The sequence below is a fragment of the Zosterops lateralis genome (assembly GCF_965231275.1).
Source record: "Zosterops lateralis genome assembly, chromosome: 8".
Classification (NCBI taxonomy): Eukaryota; Metazoa; Chordata; class Aves; order Passeriformes; family Zosteropidae; genus Zosterops; species Zosterops lateralis.
This window is the reverse complement of record NC_139768.1, coordinates 8,736,160-8,749,975: the sequence shown is the minus strand read 5'-3', so window position 1 is coordinate 8,749,975 and position 13,816 is coordinate 8,736,160. Positions and strand designations below refer to the sequence as shown.

Sequence of the window (13,816 nt, the reverse complement as noted above, 5' to 3'; positions counted from 1 at the left end):
TTTCTAGTAGAAATTCTTTTCCCTTCTACTGTCAGGATAACCAGTGATCTTTGTCTTGCACGCTTACAAAATCTGACCAGAAGGAAAGACTGTTCCAAGTTGTATGGTGGGAGGGAGAAGGAGATCACAGGCTCAAGAAAAACATCATCTGAAGAAGGTCAAACAGCCTCCTGTTCTAGAGCAGACCTCTGGCAATTAAATGACCTTGGTACAGGTGGAGCTCTAGGTTAAACAGCCTCCTGTTTTAGAGCAGACCTCTGGCAATTAAATGACCTTGGTACACGTGGAGCTCTCTCTGGAAAAGCTGAGTGTAAACTCATAATGCGCCTCATGACAAGTCTTTAGTAGTAATCTGTAATGTTAAATAACTGGGCAATTAGAGGAGTAATATAAACCGCACCTTCTCAGTGCACCAGGGCGCTCTGGCACTGGTCTTAATTGTTTGTGTGTAAACCCAGACCTAAACACCTTCTGTCTGCTACTGGAGCTTTCCTGTGTCTCAGTAAAAGAGACAGAAATATTTGCTTAGATGCCTGGGTGGATGCTGAAGGGGCTGTGAGAGTCAAGTCCTTGCTGCCCTTTGTTGGGTTACTGAACCATCCCAAGCTCTGGGTGTATATCCTATGGGAATTGCATAGGTTCCCTTGCAGAGACTGTCCCTTTTGGCACAGAGCTATGTGTAAGAGACTGGTATGATGCCTAGGGCTAGGGTACATGCAGTGCTAAGTGGAGGTGGGTGAGGAAAGAAATTGACTTAATTCCCTTATCCACTCAGTGGAGTCTTCTGTGTTTAAGGCTTGCTACTTGGTCCTCAGCTGGCAGGAAGGCTGTGAGCCAGCAGTGAGATGTGAGTTTTTTGTTGTGAAGCACTTGTACAGGGTGAAAGGCAGCCTGGAGGGTTCCTCCTCTGTAGCTTTGACCCTGAGTTCACTGACTGTTCTCCAATGCCACTGGGGTGTTAGTGGCTCTCATGGCCCCTGTTATGCAATATTTGCTTCTGCAAAAAGTGTATTCTTTCCCTTCTACCTTCACAGGTGCATTTCTGGCTTTCTTTTTTCCTAGGCCTCTCTTTAGCTGAGCCTCATTGACTCTTCACCGTTATTTCCTTTGGATTACCTGTGTGGACTTCTTGTGTCAGCACCCTCTTTAGCTTCACTCCATGTCACCTGGTTATACAGTTCAGTTAAAGCTCTTGCGGGGGTGGTGTACACAGTGGCTTAGACACCTGCCAGGGAAAGGAAGCTGCTCTGTCCAGGAGGGTGCTGCTGGCTGGGAATCAAGGCTGAGGAAGAGCAGCCCAGAGGCCAGCTAAGGTCGTTTGAGGCTATTGTGTAGTGCTGCTACTGAATCTAGATTTTCAGAAAAAAAAACCCAGGGCTGACCATCAGCACACTTTGTCCCAGTGCCTTCATTGATTCTTCTTGGAACTGCTGTGTGTGCTGCCTGTCTGTGGAAGCAAAGCCCAGCAACAGCATCTAATACAAGGCTGCTCAAAATTAACATGTTTTGTCACACCTGAACTTTCAAAAGGCTGTCCTCACCCTCTAGATCTTTGAGAAGAGCACCTGCTTCCAAAGAGCAAACTTGCTTCTTTGCCAAAGCTAAAGGAGTTCTTTAAAAGCTTGGAGGTAACAATTCCTTTCTTGAGTAGCTATGCTCACCTTACAACCTAAAGCTGTGGCAGTTGCTATACTACAAGCCAGGTGTTCATCAATAAAATAGCTGAAAGCAATTATCATAATAGTGATACTTTTATTAAATTTCTTATCCTTGGATTATAATGGATCCTGGAGTGGAGAACTATACAGTATGTTACACATTATAAATACATTTATTTCTGAAAATACATGAACATATTTAATATAATGCTGTAATAAAGAAGAGTGCTAGTTTCTTTAAAAAAAAACAACAAAAACAAACAAACAAAAAAACCCCCAACAAACTTATACCATGAATAGAGAGGGTTGTAGAAAATACCAGTTCATGATGCTATTTCTTAAAACACTTTAAATTCAGTTTGCACTGATTCACATTCTGTACAGTTTCTGTAAAAAAGCTGGAGGGATAATGGAGGATGTAAGTTAATGCAGAATTTTTGTCCCCTGTATTTATGGAGATATATAGAATATTCACAGAATAATCAAGTCATACATCTTTCTAGCTTTGGATGAAGCTAGCAAGATATACAGTGAAATAACCAAGTCCTGCAGCAGCAGCTACAACTGAAACATTAAACACAGCACCTTTAGGGTGCTAACCTTGAGTCAGCACAGCCTTTCTTTTCCTTTTAATGGGGATCTGAGTTTGGGTTGTGGGGTTTGGTCATTGTGTTTGTGGGGTTTTTTCTCAGATGGTAAGTAACAACAGTAGCAATCCTTCTGAATACTTGAACCCTGCCTTCACTCATCCCTGCAAACTATACTGGCCCTGGAATGGCATGGCCAAGATGCTCCGAATCCCAGAAAAGATCCTGCTCTGGTTTGGAGGACTCCAATGGCTCCAGCTGATGTGGATGAGCAAGGGCTAAGCATCTGTTACTGAAAGACTAAGCCTGCTGAAGCTGATCATTCCTGCCAGCTTGTCAAATCTTGGTTCTCAGGCAAGCTGGGACTAGGGAGGAATTTTTAAACAGCAATTGCTTGACTTGTAATTTTATTTTAATTTACGGGATAGAACAATCCTTTATCAACAGGCAATGTCAGTTTACTTAAATCTTTACTCTATGTGTATTAATTATTTTGCTAGTACCAATAAGAGCTAGTGTGCAGAGACCTCTGCAACCATGACATGTTCAGAAGCATGTTCCTTGAGTCAGGAAGCAGTGGACATGTGGCAATAAGGCAGCCTCCACACACAGTCATAGCGTCACACAGTTGTTAGTGTATCCCAAAAGAGCACCAGTTTATAAAGGATGTGTTTGAATTACTTTCCCCTGCAGCCTTGCTCTCCTGAACTTTTCCCACAGAGAGAGCACAGGTGGAGCCATACAGCAGCATGACTGCCCCACCTCCAGCCTCAGGCCCTCACCTGCACACACAGAGCACTTCAGTGGAACTTAAAAGTAGGAATTCAAGCCTGGTGTCTCCCATTAAAAAAAAAATAAATCGATTGGCTGAGTGTGGGGCAGAGGTTGCCCTGGCTGCCCCCTCCAGTCTCTTGAAAGGCTGATTCCTGCAGTGTTGCCTACTCTGGTCTTTACAATGAGTGTGTACAATGCCAACTTCTGTGTAGGGTAGCACCAGAGTCCAGGGTGTCTGCAGAAGGAGCAGGCCCACAGGAAGCTGGTAGTGGATTCAGGAATGGCCTTAGCTTTACGTACTTGGTTTTTTGGTTGAATTCCAGTGAAATGTTGCTCTGAAGGGAGGAGCTGTGCTGGGGACAGAGACTGCAACTCAGGTTCCCAGAGGGAGGAGGCTGTCCACCTCTGCCCCGGGCAATGAGTCTCTAGCACTCCTCTAGATGATGCTATGTCCCATAAAGCTAATGTTTATTTCAGCTGGAGAAGTCCCCAGAAAGTAATGAGAGTTTAAAAGCTTTAGTGTTTCAGGTAATTCTCTTCCCAACCCAGAGAAGACGAAGAATTTCCAAAAGTCCCTGTTGGTTGCATTGACAAGATGCTAACAGCAATTTTCATCTGTGGCTTGACTTTTTAAAGTAAACTTCAGATTCGGGAGCAAAACCATACATAGCTGAGCATGTATCTGCCCACAGACCCTTCTCAACATCCCCCTTCCCTCTTTCCCTTCCAACACTCAATTCTGAGTTGCTCTGTTGACAATTGTAGGATGTAGATTGCACAAAGTAACCCCGGGATTCTTGATTTTGTGTCCTTTGGTGTTCTTGCTTTGACTTTCTGAAACAGAAACATGCAGTGAATGTGAGATTAGAGAGTTTCTCTGTATTTAGCCTGTGGGCTGAGTTGGGAAGGTGGAAGATGAAGCTGAGGCTGGCTTTCTTTTAGTCTTTATTATGGACAGATTGTCTCTTTCCCAAGACACCTCACTGGCTTATTATTTGGAAGTCTTTTGCTGACTGCAGATAAATTAATTTAGTGCCTTTTATGTTTTGTAAAAAGGCTGTGTGATGTAGCCTGTATGACTACAGTTGCCTTTAAATTGTGGGTTAAAAAAAAACAACACAACAAACTGAAATTTGGGGGACTATTAAAATTAAGATATATGGGCTAGTCCTCAGTAGGCATCAATCCACATAATTTGAACTTCAAAAAATGGACCTGTTTCTGTCTTTGCAAGCTAGAGTGTGTCTGGGTGCAGGAACAGGGCTCCCTCATTTGAAAAACCCCAACCCACAAAGAAACATACTGCTTTTACTTACCTTTCTTTGTTCCATTTGACTCAGGTTATCAGAAAGGCCATAAGTTTTCATTCTTTGTATTTTGTCCCAGAACAATCATGGAGTTCCTCTCAGTTTTCCTCAGCTCTGAAGATATAATATCTGGCCTTAACAAAGGGAAAAATACAAATGAAGTTGAAGTGGCCAGAATGCATGGCTGTGTTATTAACATTAACATGCTGTGCATGTGTATCTAAGCTATACCCAGTGCAGCTTCTCCCTCTCCAGTCTGAAATTCCATTACAGATGCTGTCCAAATATTTGCGGCAGCATCCAAAAAGAGAGCCACAATATGCACCACTTGGCAGGGAGCCACATTGTAATGGATGGACACAAATATCATTTTGTTCAAAGCAACCAGTATTTTCTGCCTAGCTGGAAGATGAGGGATAGGCTTGTGGCTGAATGTCACAGGGAAGTTAAAATTTCTGGCCTAAAATAGTAAGTAGGAAATGAAGTGTTTTGAAGAGCAGCACTAAGCTAGCTGCTGTGGACTGTCTCCAGCTTACTTTTTCATTTGTTATTTAATACATATGATTGAAACAAGTATAATACATCCTTTTTGATTGAAATTACTTAGCTCAGGCCTCCAGAGCTTATGAGAGACAAACCTTTTGAAACACTTTCTAGACAGCTCTTTAAAATAGCTTTTGTTTAAGAAAAAAAAGCTGTCATTTGTTTTTTGGTTTCATTTTTAAGCAATATTTGAAAGTTATTTACGGAAAACAAATAACAAATACTATTTACTTCAAATCTTCAATTTGAAAAATTTTCAGCTCAAAGTCCTGACTAATGTGGTGCAAACTCTTTGCTTTGCAGACTATATTGGATTTTATTACTATATTGGGTTTTTTTCCCAGTGTTGTACATTTTTATGTTCTGTTCTGCTCTTAGCTTTTTACAATGGACTGGTCAATCTTCTGCCTTGATGTTCTTTAATTCTTTGGTGGCTTATTAATCTTCCATGTGAAGAGCATCATTCAGATCTAAGCCTGAGATGGTTGAGCCCTTTTCAACCTTTACTACACAATATTGAAGATGGGGTTTTGTAATGTTAGAACTGCACTGTCCTTGCTAGCTAACTTCACACTAACCCCAAAGTTGGCATCATACAGCAGCAAGCTTTTGGTGGCTTCAAACTGAAACTATCATCTTTACCATAAAAAATACTGTATGTATGAGATTAGCTCATGCCCATACATCTGCATTGAATCTACAGCTCCCATAGATACCCAGGTGGGTATATCTGCACTGGAATGTCAGGAGGGGATTGCTTGAAGCTTTCTACTTTAGATCCTGCCCTGGAAAGTGGAGGACCATGTGCTGCTTAAGTTCACACCACCATAATGAAGTCAGTCCTTTGCACAGAATAGATGTTGCTTTGCAGGACCAAATATATTAGCAGGAAAAAGAAAATGAAATGAAAACCTGAGCCTGTTTAGAACAATGTATGACAAACCACTGAGTCTTGTGCCAGTATGTTTACCTTGGCAAGCCTCCCCTCTCTCCTGCTAGAAGAACCAAGTTCTCTCTGCTATGAGAATTCTTTTGTAGATGTTAAAAAAAATTAAAAGAGAGAGACAGAAAAGAAAAACAAAACAACCACCCTGGAGCAGATCATTCGTCATACGTAGAGTAGGAGCATGAAAGGGGATTTGCTTTGACCTAGTTACAAAAACAAAGAGACTTTCTCTAATTGCCTAAATGACTCAAGTGGGACTGGGTGTCAAAAGCAACAAATCTGACTCCTTCAGAGCTGTATGCTAATACAGGGCACCTGGCATCAGCCTGTTCCAGTGGAAGACCTGGAGCCCCAGAAAGCCTGGGTAAGCAAAAGCCAGCCAACTCCATAGGTCTGCATGTACAAACAGGACCAGGAGCCAGGACAAACATGTTTCATAAATTATAACAAAGACAGTGGCTTTAAATGCTGAGAGTATCAGGGCTTTAAGGTTTGCTTTGCCAAGAGCTGCAGATGAGTGAGACTTTATTGCTGGTACTGCTGCAGGAAGGGTCTATCTTACTGTCCAGCAGCATTTGCTGGTCCGTCATTGATCCACTAAGCCTAACTTTTTACTTCATAGAAGCCTGAGGGCAACTGCATATCCAAACTGCCACATGAACAAGGTGCCCAAATTTCCCACATACCAGTGAAAAAGACAGGGTTGGTACGCTGCTGTTGCTGGGTTTGGGGTAAAAAAAGCAAGGCCAATACAGAGAGGGCTGGGGAATAAGAGCTAGAATGAAGGAAATGGAGGGAGATAAGGGGCATGAATAGAGGCAAGGGTTTAATGTAAATATATGGGAGAAGAAAGTTAGTAGAAGAAAAGGCCATTCATCAGCTACTGTGAACAGCCTGCAAAAACCAGAGTACAAGAGCTCTGAAGATGCCTGGATACAACTAGGCAAAAACTGTCCATTTGGCATCTCGCTGTACAGCATTTCCATGATAGCAGTAGTTGTCCATTCTTAGAAGATTAATTTCTAGGGAGCTAGGATTTCTGCTAGGAGCTATTGAGCTGACCCTTCATTGGAAGTACATTAATTTAGGCAGCTGAGGACCTAGTCCTCAATTCTCATTCAGGGGGTGCTGGCACTGTCCTCTGTGCTGTGGAGATGGGGCAAGCAGAAAGTTACAGAGCCAGAACTTTCCTGAAACCCAAATAAAAGTGCTGGTTCTATTCAGGTTTAGAGGGAAGGTTCACAGGAGTTTGTATATTTTCCCCATCTGGTTCACCATCTATTTTAGATGGAACTGTTTGATCTCTCTCTGCTTTGTATTTCTTTCAGTTTCCCAAACAATAGGAGGAAGCTCTCCTGTTACGTGTGCTTGGGCCCCAACCAACCTTTTCCCAGCTGGAAAAATCACTCCGTGTGTTACAGAGGGGTTTTTTTCCAGCTGTAATTATAAGATTCCCAGTTCCCTTATGCGTTTAGTTGGGTAGGTACAGGCTGTCTTAAGGGGAACAATAGGACATTCCTGAGTGCTTAAACAACCGCTGCTTCCCCACCATCACCCCCTCTAAAGCCGGAGGAGGGCTTAAGCACATTTGAGCTGTTCCGAGGAAGGTAACTGAGACCTCAGCTGAAAAAACATACAGGGAGGTGCACAGCTCCACGTAATGCTCCTGCTTTGGTGACTAAGATACCCAGGCTCTTCCTGTTACCTGATTACAAACACTCCAAATTCACCGGACTAGCTGGGAGGACTTGGCAAGTGCCCAGGGAATATCTGTGCAAGGGGTAGCTGGCAGAGCTGTCAGATGGACATGCACAACACGGTTTAGCTCAGAGGTCAGGCTACAACCAGCCTGGTAGACAAACTTACCCAAGGGAGCAGCAGGGATCACTTAATAGAAATAAGACCTCGTATTTGACCCAAGTATTCATCTACAGCAACAGACAGGTCCCACCCATGAGCACACACACATTCAGCAAACTTCATCTCTTCTTCCTCTGACAAAAACCATCCAGCTGACCCTGACTGTCCCATTCCAACACACATCAGGTACAATATGGTCTGTCCCACTGGATGAAAGGTGGGCAAGTGGACAAAAGAGAACATTAATGCTGCCCTACTGGGGAGAAGTGCCTTATTTTAGGGACCCTAATGTTTCCATGATTCTCACATGGCTAACATCCAGTTGGGATCCTAGAGCATCTGGGCACTAAGGAAGCAAATGCTACTGCTACACAGGACCAGCATATGCAATGGAAATAAGGTATGGAGTGGTTTTCTCCAGGCAGCAACAACCAGAGGTAAACCTTCTACCACCTCCTCCCAAGACTAAGTGAAAATCTCCCACAGCATTCTCTCACCTATACAACTGTGGGCAGGACCTCTTCAGAGCAGCAGAGGACAGCTCCAGCTTGTTCTGGTTTGTCAACCGTGTCTTCCTCATAAGATCTCTCATTCTCCTCCAAGCATGGTTCTCACCCTAGGGAGCAAAAAGAAACCACAACTTAAAGGACCAGAGGCAAGTTGCTGGCAGACTTTATCTGGTCAACATGTGATACTCTGGGGTATTCCAGGGTGGTGGGAAGAGGGAAGTTTCTGTATTTCAGACAGATAGGGGTCAGGGCCCACAAAAAAAGTTTTAACACTGCAGTGATACCCAGTGACCAGCCTGTACTTGTATAGGACACAAGGAGACAGGATCGATGAACTCTGAGTAATACCATCTTTTTTTTGTATTTTGTTTGGTAACATTTCTCTGCCTAGCACTCTGCTGTTCTTTCTGACTGAGGATTTCAGAGAGTGAGGGCACCTCACTGGTGAATGCTGAGTAGCTGCCTAAGGGCACGTTCTACCCTATTGTTATGCTGTGCTAAAGGAGATCAGTTTGGTTTCCTACCTACTCCCTGCACGTAGGGGGCCTTTACAACAAAACCCAAAAAAGCAGTTTAACTCTCTTATCCTTTCTATTAGGCCAGGTGCATTAGTATCAGCCTTTTTTAAGGTGGTAGCTTTTGTGGACCATGAATTAGAAGAGATCAGGCTTTTGTTTCCCTGTCACGTCGGCAAGCCACAGCTATTGGGCCCTTACATTTGAAATGCTAATAGAGATTATCAGGAGGTCAGAGTGTCTCAGGAGGCCATCTCTAATCTTTTTTCTCTCCAGGCCGGGCTCATCTGGACCCGTGAACTAAGTGTAGCTATGAATCAAAACATTTAATGGTTTGGGTTTTTTTTCTTCTGATATTGTTTTGAATTTCCTAAAGTGATGATGGAAAACCTGGAGAACAGAACAAAAATTATCAAACCTCAGAACGAGCATAATGGAGAGAAATTATTCCCACTTCAGTGAATTTCTCACACCATTGTCACGTTCCTGATATTGTTCTGCCCTGTCCCGAGGTTCCACCTCACTGTGTGCTGGTGCTGCTGTGCCACCAGCAGAGCCATTACTACAGGAGTTGTGGCCACCTTGAGAGCACAACCTGGCATCTGCCCAGCCACACTTGCCAGCCAGCAATGCCTATTGCAATAGTTCTTCTTGGGAATCTGCAAATTTTTCAGTTCAAAACTTCAGACGAGGTCATGGCTCAGCTGAGAACTGCAGCACCTGATTCAGTGCTGTTGAGTTAATTGCCTGTAAGCAAGGCTGTTTACTCATGGAAATAGCAAACCTCTGTGTTTACTGCTAGGATTAATGTGTGCTGTGGAAGGGTTTTGAGACCTCAGCAGTGAGTCTCTCGTTGTGCTGGTGTTGTCTCAGACAAGCAAGCACTGCTGATGCTCCTGTCCTCCATGACAGTAAAGCTTCAGGAGTGAGTAAACCTCTTTTGTTCATACAATGCTGTGCACTACGTGGGCTTACTCTCTGAATATGTAGTCACAAGTTAAATATATTCTGCAAAGGCAGTACATACCGAGATGTTCTTGCTGACGTCCAGAGCCTAAAAACAAAAAGCAAATACATTGATAAATAACAAGACAGTGAGACCGTCTCCCAGCGTTTGCAACAGACTAGGCTCTGTTCTCAGCTTTGCCCTGGAATGTACCCATAGCCTTGGTGAGTCCTTTATCTCATTTTAGACTCAGTCCCTCACATGTGTGATAATCCCTTCTTCTTCCACCTCTCGCCTGTCTTTTGTGTTTAAACTGCCAGTTCATGTGTATAGTATCTCCTATCCCGGGGATGAGTGTAACAGACAGAATTCCCATACAGTACTGCACTGTAGAATAAATAGGGCACTTCACGTTCAGAGTACAAAATCCAATACTAAGTGACAATAGTAAGGTGTGATGTAACAAGAGAGGAGGAGGATTCAGTTTAAAGAGTGTGGATCTTGGTTCTATGGTCCTGTGAAATCATCAGAACTTCCCACATGTTAAATACTCCAGAAGCTGGCTGGGCACCAGGCAGAGCATGGAGCACCTTTCAGGCCTTAGCCTTAATTTGGGTTCTGAAGTTCATTGAAGTGTTTGTGACCTATTTGCAACTTAAGGGTGGAAATTTCATGAGGTCTTTCCCATGAGAGACCTACTCCTTCCTCCTTCCTGTTAGCAGGGCTGGGAATACTCTGATTAGAGTCTCTGCTCTGGCATTTCAGCACTTCTGAACCCCACTGGAACATGAAAGAGCTGAGGCAGACACAAACAATGAGAAAGAAAGGGAGAGGAAAGCATTAATCCTCTCTCCCTTGGACTTCAGTGACACAGATTTGCTGAAACTCATTCCCTGGAACATGCTTTGAGGCCTGGAGCTAATTACATTGATATGCATATGCTGCTAGTCTGGTAATAAGTGTGGCCAGCTAAAGATTCATCCACTAAAATTTTTATTAGTGGTAATGAATGCTTGGTTTACTCTCACTAGCATCAGTAGTGCAGATACTTATGACAGAGTCCACACAGTAAGTTATTTGGAGTTGATGAGGATTAAACCCCATGCTGCTGTCTGCAGTGCCCCTCTCCCCTGCACCAGTGATCTATTTATGCCTTTCTTGGCATAAAGACAGAGTCCTTCATTTAAGGCTGGGAGCAGAAAGACACAGACCCCCCTGACCCTCGCTGGCTCAGCTCCGCTCAGTAGCAGACAAGGTTGGCTTGCTCTCCTGGCACCCCAGTCTGACCTGCCTGAGCAGAACTTCTCTCTGCCTCTCCCACCAGCCCCGCTCAGAGTCAGGTTCCAAGCTTATCACTCACCTTTCGTACTGCAGGGTCCTTTGACAGAAAAGCCATACTCCCAACTTCTCTGAACTCATTCTCCTTGTTGTTCCTATTGTTTGATGACTTCCTGAGCCCCACCATTGGCTGGCTCTTTCCTGATTCCGGGTATCTCTCATTTCCTGCAATGAAATGCAAGGAATTATTTCTTAGCAGTGTCCTACTAGGATGGCCTCTGGGCAGTGCTGGCAGCAAGTTGTGACTTCAGATGGGATGGGAACCCTAGGGACTTAAAGATGGGATAAGACCCCATGTGATCCCAAAGGCTCTGACTCAATCCTGCAACAAAGTTGTTCAGTGTTTCATCAGGTATGAGAAACAAGCTGAAATCTAAGGTTTGAAATAAACTGACTAGCTTCATTTAGTGAGCTGTTTCACATCTAACAGAGTTTTCACCTGGTTTTATCACAGTAGGCTGAGCCCAGTGTTTCTCAGCCTTCTGGAAAAGTTGGTCTCTGGACCCAAGCTTTGCAGATAGGGCTTATTTCCACTTGGTCTATAGAATAAGTCATCCTCTAGGAATGTGTTCTGTGCCTACTTGAGAGGGTAGAAGACTAACAACAGGCATAAGGCTTTCAATCTTAGATCAAATCCTACCTTGCCTGGATGGAGGAGGGCTTCACTAATGGTCCCATTCAGGTATGCTAAGTTTCCAAAAGACCTATTTTATAATTAATTTGTCCTAATCTTTACAGCCACAGCTGTAAAGATTCACACACATGAAGCAGCCAATGTTAAAATCCTAGGTGTAAACAGAGCATTTTAAATTGCTTCTTTCGGATTTCAGCTAGGGTTTAGTTCTACTAAAACCTTGCTCTGTTCCCAACTGTCTTTCCTACGGAAAAGAAAGTGGCTGGTCAGCTTGTTTGACCAAGTGGTGGCCAACAGGAGGGCAGGTTAGAGGTGTTTGAACTCACCACTGCAGCTGTTCAGCTTCTCGGTGTTCACTCCTATTTCTGGGATGATGGAAAGATCAGAAGGGTTTCCAGTCTGAACCAAGAGGCTGTGAGGTCTGCTCTTCCCAGCAAAACTTTTTTTCGTGTCTTGATATGAGTTAAGGAAGATACTGGCGGCTCCACAGGAGCAATGCTGCAGGAGGTATTCCTGTACCAGACAAAAAGAAAGTATACAGGCTCTTAGGCTGCAACACCCCAAGGTAATGGGTGGTGTGACATTACAGAGAAATTGTAAAATTCCAGCGCAGGGACGTCCATCCCTGTCCTAGGACCCACTAGAACTCAGACAAATTATTTAATTCTCTCGAAGGCTGAACAGCCTGTAGTTAGTAATACAGAGCTTTTATGGCTTCATTGGCATTTAACTTAAATTGCCTGATACTCAGCATCTTTTCAGTTTGTTTCCCAGATAGAATTAAACATAAGTTTCTAAACAGCTGCTCAGCTAAGGCATTAGTGTAAATAAACAGATCAGTTATAGCAATGACTCATATTTTAAGATGTTGTTTGTTTTGGAGCATGCACAGACAACAATATCTTGTATTTTTATTGATGGGATGCCACAGGTTTCTTGTGTGTTACCAGCCAGATTGACTGTATGTGGTACTTCAGTCAGTGTACTTCTGCTGGTGGGGTGAGGAAGGGGAGATTTTCTACCTTGCACAACCATGTTGCAGAAGAGTTTAGTAGGGTAGGAAGGAAGGAGAGCATTATTGAGCCGAAGCAGAAAGAGAACCAAACTGTTTACTGGTATTGGAACCAGGACAGGCCAACACCAGTTCAGCACTTCTGGAGACCCCCAAGCAACAGTTTCAATGTCACTTCTCATCTGGATATACTGCAACAGCAGTGTGGCACTTTGCATTACCTATACCGTTGGGAGATGCTTAGCAAATCTGATGAAATGTATGAAACGTTGGTTTTGGCCCATGGTGTAGATTTCCCTGTAAAGCAAAGGATGTAGAGCAGCAGTGTTCCCTTTGTCCCAGGATCAAAGCCATCATTTCAGTGGTGATGTCTGTGCCACCTCTCAAGAACAGCATAGCGAGCATTGGTTATCCACCATCTTCGTGACCAGCTCTTAATACTGTGCTAGCCTCATGTTTTGGGGGTTGTGTCTCCCTAGCCATGTCTGGGACATGGAAACCTTTCCATGCTCATAGTCTACATGGAGAGTGAATGTGGTTTGTAAAGGAGTCTTTGGATGCCCTCCAAATTGTGGATGGCAATCTTCATGTTTCATGGCAAATGGGGTAGCAGCATTCCTCTTCTATTCAGAGGGGCTATGACTGAAGAATAAAATGATGCAGAGCTGCTCAAATATAGGAGATGCACCACAGGATACCTGAGAGCATCCAGTTTTGAAGACCACGCTGCAAGCACTGAATGTTACATCTAAGAATCTGATTCCCCAGTGAACAGTATGAGACAAATGCATCTGAAAAGACACTGCTGAGAGACCTTCAGAAGTACCAAGAAGATCAAGGTTTTAAATATTTAAATGAAAGCACAGTGCCTTTCATTTCAGTGGGAGCTGGGGAGGGGGCACACCAGATGAGTTTGCAGCTTGGAAGAGTTACTTTGAGCAATGACTCACAGTTGTAAAGCTTCAGGAAATGTGTTAACAATTCCCAGGCTCTATGTAGGAGGCTGCATTCCTCTGAGTGTGAGAGATGGGTACATGGAAATGACAAGCCACTCTGCTCTGCAATCTGACTTAGAACTTGGCTTTGGCTCTGAGGAGGAGTCAGTCACCTACTGCAGATCCAGTCCCAGCAGGTGGGAGACCAGCACCAGGGGGAACAATGACGCTATCGGGGAGAATAAAAGACTC

General features: G+C 43.8%; 1 protein-coding gene across 2 annotated transcripts in view; it reads right to left on the bottom strand.

Annotated features, from left to right (window-relative positions):
- Positions 1–1,913: 1,913 nt before the first annotated feature.
- The window catches only part of LOC310912093 (uncharacterized protein), a 30,203-nt gene continuing 18,300 nt past the window's right edge, over positions 1,914–13,816 (bottom strand). For both annotated transcript variants that reach the window (XM_083866323.1, XM_083866324.1), the window contains exons 4-9: positions 11,944–12,130; positions 11,006–11,148; positions 9,727–9,753; positions 8,173–8,291; positions 4,336–4,460; positions 1,914–3,853 (exon numbers count right to left, since the gene is read on the bottom strand). In XM_083866323.1, the coding sequence (XP_083722449.1) occupies positions 4,364–4,460; positions 8,173–8,291; positions 9,727–9,753; positions 11,006–11,148; positions 11,944–12,130 (573 nt within the window). In that variant the 3' untranslated portion in view covers positions 1,914–3,853; positions 4,336–4,363. The remainder of the gene's footprint in view (positions 3,854–4,335; positions 4,461–8,172; positions 8,292–9,726; positions 9,754–11,005; positions 11,149–11,943; positions 12,131–13,816) is intronic.